Source organism: Quercus lobata, chromosome 9, assembly GCF_001633185.2.
Source record: "Quercus lobata isolate SW786 chromosome 9, ValleyOak3.0 Primary Assembly, whole genome shotgun sequence".
NCBI lineage: Eukaryota > Viridiplantae > Streptophyta > Magnoliopsida > Fagales > Fagaceae > Quercus > Quercus lobata.
Genome location: NC_044912.1, coordinates 30712233 through 30720069, shown reverse-complemented (window position 1 = coordinate 30720069; position 7837 = coordinate 30712233). Strand labels below are relative to the sequence as shown.

Here is a 7837-nt window from a genome sequence, read left to right as displayed (position 1 = left end):
TAACAAAATAGAATACAAATATATTTTTGGTGAGAAATAAAATTTGCCTCCATGGGCTTACATGGGGTGCTAATCCAGATCTCATTGATTGGAGTGATAATATCAACAATTGTGGCAATAACTGAACTGCAGCAGAAGCGGCTCCAGCCAAGCCTGGCTGCGACTATATGTGTGGAAATGTAAAAATACCATTTCCATTTGGCTTGACTTATGGCTGTTATCTAAATAAGAAAATTTACATCACTTGTGAGGACAATGTAACAGCGAAGACAGGTGATTTCACTGTTAAAAATATATCCATTGAGGATCATGAGTTGCGTGTCTTGCAATTTGTAGCCCAACGATGCTACAATCAGACTGGTGCATTAGTGGAAGGCATTAACCTGGCTCAAAACTAGCAGTTACACCATTTCTAAGTTTATAGGATTGGCGGCAACATACAAGGAAGAGAACTGCCAAAGAAACATGTTAGAGATAGAGTCATGGCCATTACCAATGCAGTCCATTTCATTGTATCATGACAATGAAGCCAGGGTACCTAGAATAAATAGTAAAATCAATAACGGAAAATCTAGATTCAAGACAGGTAAGACTAAGATACGAGTACATGAGACAATTAAGCGAAGATGGAATCATAGCCATTGTCTTTTTTATTATGACTATTCAATTTCGACTGCTTGAGTAGATTGGACAGGGTACATATAGCGCAGTTTGACAATTTTGAGCATGAGAGTGCTCTACAACGCAGAGATGGAATAGCCCCACAAATAGGATAAAAAAAAGTATCAAGCAAAAGTGGTGGGGGGAAGATTGCCAACTGGATAGATATTCATATGAAAACCTTGTACTTCATTTTCACCAATAAGAATAGAGATAAGGATACCATGAGATAAGAAGAGAGAAGATGAATAGGGCCCCTTACTTTCACTATTACTATAAATTCACAACTAAGACCATGCCCCATCCATCTCTCACACCTTAATGGTTCACACAAGCAAATGTTTGTGTAACAAAGACATAAATGTGAACTTAGGAGTGGTGTTGATTCAAGCAAGAGTAAAAGAGTTTTCTCTTGTATATATTCACTTAGCCAAGTAATAGCACATGGCCATTACATGCTAGCAAGTGAAGAACTTCTTGAGTTAAGAACAACATTTCTAGAGCATAAGAGTTTTTGTTTAAGCATAATGCACCATTAATAGTTTTGGAACTTTGAAATGATTATACTGAGAGTTAAACCTTCTTTCATGCACAATATTGTGTGTTAAAGACTGGACATAAATATTATAACCTATTGGGGAGGTTGTTGTATATTTCTAAAATATAAGTAAGTTGTAATATTAGAAATTGGATTGGACAAGAATCCAATCATGAAGGTGAGGGAAAGGAAATTCCATGTAATTTGGTCAAGTGAATTTTAAGCGAAATTCTCTATTTGAAATTCTAATAAGTTGAATTGACCAAGTTTCAAACGAATTATAGGCAAACCTCTGAAATTTTGATGAGTTGGGTCGACTAAGTTTCAAGCGAGTTTTAGGTGAACTTGAAACATTGTGTTTTTTGCATAAATTTTTCGAGTTTTACCAACTGTTAGAAATGGTTTCATGTGTATCTAATAGTCATAAGCATTTTCAACAATTTTTTGAAACGGTATAACACCTAACTTGTGTTCTTCTCATTCAACAGAGAAATGTATATAAGCCCCTATAATCAATATAGGACTAAACCAAAGAAACCATATTCTACATGTATAATTAAGTGAACAGTCTATGAATTTTAACCACATCAATGTCACACACAGACTTCATTCACAAAAGAAACACAAAATAGGAAATTTTTATCCTACTTAGCAACACAATTTGGGTACTTCTCAAAGTTCAAAGAAGTTTGAAATTTTACCCAAAAGAAATTATCTATGATGCATTCATTATCATAAAACAAGCTAAGTAAAGCAATTCCAGACAAAACTCTTTCACAAGCTAAACTAAAGCCATTCATGATACAAACTACTTGTAAAACCCCATGCATGAGACCACTTTTATAAGGTTATATATATATATATATATATATATGATATATGCTCTGCATTTGTTCCTGAAGTTACAAGCAGGGAATGAGAAACTAGCAATAAAAATCAGCTCTTTAAAGTGGAATGGCATTATAAGATCATCCTATTATTGGTTTTGCATGAAGTACATATAACCAATCACCTAAGTCATGTGCAAAATATAATTATCATCTAACTGATACCAGAGTAGTAGGAAAGAAGGTTTGAAATGAAATTCATCATCTCCTAGATACCAAAGGTAATTCTAAGTCATACTTATCAAGTAATTCAGATCAAGCAATTGGGACCCAATGGACTTGTTAAATAAAGCAAGCATTATGAATGTATATGAGTAAATAACAAAACCAATTCTATGATCAGCGTATAGAGAAACAAAATGCTTGCAGTTTTAGGATATGCAGATAGCAAAACAAAATACTTACATTTTTAGGATTGGGATCAAGTATTTTATGTATCAATGACTTCACCTCAAGAGGATACCAATATGGACAAGAAAATTCTGCTGCATTTATCTACACATCATCCACAAGAGCAGTTAGTTAAAAGCTGCCAATCATCCATTTGAACTACTCATTGTTATGCGACTCACATTCAGTCCCTAGAGAAATTTTCCTCTTTGTTCATGGGAATAATAAAAGAATAGGATAAATTACACTAACCACTCTTGAGGCTTGGGTAATGTTAGGGACTTCCCTTCTGCTTTTAGAAACAACATTTTGTCCCTAGCAATGCTAATAGCTTATTACACTCTGGATGGAATAATTAAAAAAATACATATGACTAACTTAAAGCATCATAAAACTAATCCTTTCGAGCTCTGGTTCTCCCTCTCTTGCAATGGCTACTGAGTTTAATTAAGTTAAAATAACTTCATTTTTTATTTAAGCTTTTCCTTCTTTGGATGCATAAGGCATCAATATACTGCATATGTGTACATGCATTACATTAGTTTCCTGCACCTGCTCCCAATCATGAAAAAATTCTTACTTGAATTAATCAAGTCCATAAAAATTCACTACTCGAATATCAAAAATACAAACCGACAAAAGAATAAACAAGATTCTACAAAAAGAAAAAAAGAATGTAGGCTTTGTATTCATTGGAACAAAACAATAACAAATAAAAGGGGGGAAAAAGATTAGCAATTCCAAGCTTCATAACTTGAAAATGAATTTATAACATTCATAAGCTCTATTAAGTTTTATAAACAAATGAGTGTAAAAAATCTCTGCCATGTAAAGTTGAACAAAGCCATTGAAGTGCAATAACCCAAGGCAAACAAAAATTAAATTGATACTATTGAAATACAACACCATTAACACTTATCAACTCCCTTTTAAGAATCTCTTCAATATAATATGTTCAAACCTCATAATCCAACCCATACTTCAGATTCCAAACCCTAGCCACCAAATTATATTATTGGAGAGGAAGAGAAATATCAAACAGATAGAGAGACCTGTAATCGGACAAAGGGGCGGAGGAGAGGGCTCCGTCTATCAAAGGCTGGCTCATCGTCAGCGATGAGATTGCCGACCACCGCGCCTCAACCCGTCGTCGGAGATGAGATGAGCTTCAATTTTGAGAGAAAGAGAGAGAATTTTTTGAGAGAGACTTTATTCGTAAATGGATTTTCTGAATTCTGAGTGAGAGAGAGACTTTATTCCAAGGGTTGAAACATTTAGATATCTTTTATAAGTTTTACCAAGGGTTGAGTTGAAATTCCGCCTAAAAAATGTAAAATTTGGAGGCAACAATAACACGGGAGAGCTAACAAATTAGGAGGTATTGTGCATATCAGATTCCTTCAGCCATTCAAAATAGTAAGTTAGGCACGTTTTCAAACAATTAAGAAAACTAACATCTTGAGTTTTTGAAACTCGAAATTCAACTTAAAAACCGACTCTTATACACTCGCTTTCCATTTATTCTGCACTGCTGAGGTGGCAAAAATTGCCACGCGGATCTCGAGTCTTTAAGACTCGAGTTTTGCCTGGCACAAACTCGAGTCTATAAGACTCGAGATTCAATTAGAGGAATAAATAATTTCAACAGATCTCGATTCTTATAGACTCGAGTTTTTGCTGGCACAAACCGAGTCTATAAGACTCGAGATTTACTTATCCAAACGGTGTTCTAAAACTTTGAACAGAACTCGAGTCTTATAGACTCGAGTTCTGATGGAACTAATTTCACTAGTCCGTTCCGTCCACACTCAAAAACAGATAGCAGTAGTTTTCAGAACGTGTTCCTTGGACTATATTATTCAGTCCACACTCAGTATCTTCAAACTCTCACCCAAAAACAGAGATCCTCAACTCTCACCCATACACTCAGCCTCACTAACTCTCACCCATACACTCAGCCTCACTAACTCTCACTCTCACTCACCACATTGCCTCTCTCACTGCTCTTCCCTCTCAAGAATTTCATATTTCAGGTATGGGTTTTTTGATTTGATTGTTATTGTAGTTGGGTATTAGTTGTGTATGGGTTTTGCCACTAAGAGAACTTCCCAATGACTTTATGGGTTTTCCAATGACTCCATGTATTTTCCTAATATAAGATGTTCTTCTTGTAGTATCCCACTGTTGTTGATTTCAATTCTGTGTTTTTATTGGCTTGCATGTCATTTGAGCTATATATTATTTGTTATATTTTCTTTGATTTATTACTAATTCATGTGATTAATCTTAACCATCTTGATAAAAATATGTTTTTGCATTAGCCATTTTGGTGAAATAAAAAAAAAATTCTGTTCTCATTGACTTTATTCTTTTTGAGGTGTTTCCCTGCATTAATTCTGAATGATCAAATCTGCCAATTTTAAAGAGAATGAATCTTTCATGAATTAGATTCACCAAATTCTTGTAGGTTAGAAAATTTTATGAAAGATTCATAGCAATGTACGTTTCCCTTGTTATCTGATATGTGGAGTGTTGCTTGATTGTGGAGTCACCACTTTATCTTGAAGGAGCTAGTGGATTGTTTGTATTTATTGTTAAAAGACATAAAATGGGCACATGGTTATAGTAATTGTTGAAGTTACAAAACTTCAAACAATAAATAATGCGTACAAAAGACTAGCAGGACATGAGTATGCAGATATCTCAGGGGATTTAGGTGTGGATGCTGGGATGTAAGTCTTGCTTTGGAGTTGACTGTGTTGTTTGCCATGCCTGGAAATTGTGAGCATCTCAGAATATAGTAAAAAAATAACTTGGACAGGATTATTTGTGTAGTTACTAAGAAGTACTTTAAGGGCTGCCTAATATTTCCTTCATTTTACTTTCTGACATGGTGCTAGAGACATTAATGTAATTTTAACTGCTTGAGTTGCCCCTTTTCAGTTTTATAAATGGTAAACGTAGCACTAGAACATGACAGTTCCTTTATTTAGGAATTGTCTGCCTCTATACAAGATGCAAACTTAAGAACCATTGATTTTGTTATAGGTAAATCATGTGGACGTTTACATTTTGTTTTTTCCAGTGAAACCTTTAAAGTCCCTAAAACTTTTTATAGTGGTGTAGCAGATTGAGTTTAGATGTGTATAGGTTAATATAGATGTGTATAGGCTAGTACAGGTTAATATAGGTTAGATGTGTATAGATGTGTATAAGTTAGTATAGATTAGTACAGGTTAATATAGATGTGTATGTGTGAACAAAATATTATGGAGCAGAGGTTCTCTTATTCATTTTTGAAGGGGCTTTTGCAATTATTTAGTCCCCCATTATCTTTTGCAATTTTGTATGTGTTAACAAAAATTGCGTTTGCAATTATCTTTTGCTTTACATGTGTTTACCTCTCATACCATGTTGCTGTAATTAGCCTCTTGTATATAGGAAGGATAGATGGATTTGTATATGTTCAATTGTTAAATATAGTCGTAATACACTAAGAAATGGCACGAAAAAATGTTCAGTTTGTATGTATGATGAAAAGCAACTTATAAAAGTTTCTTGGCCGCATTTTTTTATTAGAAAGTTAAAGACCTACTAAAAAGTTTGTTTTAGATCAGGGAACTTGAAAATGTTTGTTAACTAACATAGTAACTTGACTGTAACAGGTTCACAATGCCTGAAATTGATATAATCATATACCACGGTGGTCCGTTGAAGAATGCCAATGCAAACAAGGGATTGCCATTTGAAGGGCCGGGTATAAAGACCTATTATACCCAAATTGATCGTAGGTTGAAGACCCTTGACGAATTGAAGATGATGGTTATGGAAGAGTTGTGTAAGAACCCTGCTGTGCACAACATACACATTACTTATCGCATGCCAAATGAAATCCTGAAGCACCGGATTAATTACAAGTACATGGCGATAGAAGCAGACAAACATGTGAAGATCATGTTTGACAAGTTGGAGAGAATACCTGAAGTAACTAACATTGAGTTGTACATACAGTTGGAGCCACGTGCAGAAGTTGGTATTGAGGAAATCCAACAAACATAAACAAGTTTACAAGTTACAGTTCCAGATGCTCAATACCAGTATTTTACACATGTAGAGCATGCTGATGTTTATGCCGATGATGATGATGATGAGGATGAGGATGAGGATGAGAATGATGATGATTATGATGATGAGGATGAGGATGAGGATGAGGATGATGACTATGTTGATGAAAATATTGTCATTAACGGTGAAGATTTTGGCGATAGAGATGAGATTGAAGACATGATTGAACAAGGGGACTTTAGGGACTTTGAGAGGGACATTGATGACGATGAGACATTGGACGGTAGTCAACCTGATGCATACAATGTTCTTAGTGTCCAAAACATTACAGACACAATCCCTGTGTACTCACTACCTGCCTTGTCATTTTCTGAAAATACTTGGGAAAATTTATTTGATCCTTCACATATTGAGACACCATTTGTGTCTAGTTGGAGAGAGGGGATGAATTTGTGCAAAGGCTTGACTTTTGCCAATAAAATGGAGGTGCAACGCGTATTAACAAAGTGTGCCCTTAAGGAAAACAAACATTTTATGATCAGTAGGTCAACCATGACAAAACTTTGTGCGAAATGCGTTGATGAGTCATGCACGTGGTATGTCTGCGTAGTCATGAAGCCCAAGTTCCACAATCTATGGATGGTCACCGTGTACAAGGGTCCTCACACGTGTATATGGACTGGGGTGCGAAATGATGGTAGAATGATGAGTTGTAAATTTATTGCAGATGACATCCTTAAGAAGTTATGTGAGGATCACGCTACCCTAATTAAGCATCTCAGATCTATGATAGAGTCGAAATATGAGGGACAAAAGCCTTCTTACTACAAGGTGTGGGATGCGAAACAAAAGGCGATTGGGAAGATGTTTGAGAATTGGGAAGAGTCTTACCAAAGGTTGCAGAAGTTGCTAATGGCATATATTGATCAGGATCCGACTACGCAGGTGTTCTATCGTACCACATCCACCGGTGAAGATGACACAGTATTTTTGAATTATGTGTTTTGGTCTTTTGGTCCAAGCATTGATGGATTCAAATATTGCAAGCCGGTTATCAGTATTGATGGGACCCATCTGTATGGTAAATATCAGGGAAAGTTGTTGGTTGCAATGGCAACCAACGCTAACAACAAGGTATTCCCTCTTGCCTTTGCTATTGTGGATTCTGAGTCAGGGTCTAGTTGGAGGTGGTTTTTACAATGCCTCAGAGATGCGATTGGCCGCGTGATACCTTACAAAGGCATTTGCATAATTTCTGACCGACATCTCGGTATCAAAAACGCCATTGCAAACTAGC

The 7837-nt window shown here is 35.6% G+C and overlaps 1 protein-coding gene and 1 long non-coding RNA gene across 3 annotated transcripts; one reads left to right on the top strand and one right to left on the bottom strand.

Annotated features, from left to right (window-relative positions):
- Positions 1–3728, bottom strand: LOC115959013. 2 transcript variants are annotated; one of them, XR_004084737.1, is made up of 3 exons: positions 2728–3728; positions 2491–2580; positions 1–538 (listed from the first exon to the last, which is right to left on the bottom strand). It is a non-coding gene; the product is annotated as an uncharacterized LOC115959013 (long non-coding RNA). The 2 variants fall into 2 exon arrangements; XR_004084736.1 differs by having other exon boundaries at positions 3528–3728.
- A 1363-nt stretch (positions 3729–5091) lies between these two features.
- Positions 5092–7836, top strand: LOC115961558. The gene is made up of 3 exons (XM_031080523.1): positions 5092–5207; positions 6141–6504; positions 6676–7836. The coding sequence occupies exons 1-3, from the start codon at positions 5092–5094 to the stop codon at positions 7834–7836; spliced, it is 1641 nt and encodes a 546-aa protein (XP_030936383.1).
- Position 7837: the final 1 nt, after the last annotated feature.

What these genes read in the sequence shown, in the direction of transcription:
- LOC115961558 (XM_031080523.1), top strand. Translation starts at nt 5,092, where the DNA reads ATGGTTATAGTAATTGTTGAAGTTACAAAACTTCAAACAATAAATAAT. An exon ending in TTAGGTGTGGATGCTGGGAT is followed by an intron (nt 5,208 to 6,140) that starts GTAAGTCTTGCT and finishes TGACTGTAACAG; the next exon opens with GTTCACAATGCCTGAAATTG. An exon ending in AGTTGGAGCCACGTGCAGAA is followed by an intron (nt 6,505 to 6,675) that starts GTTGGTATTGAG and finishes GATGAGGATGAG; the next exon opens with GATGAGGATGAGGATGATGA.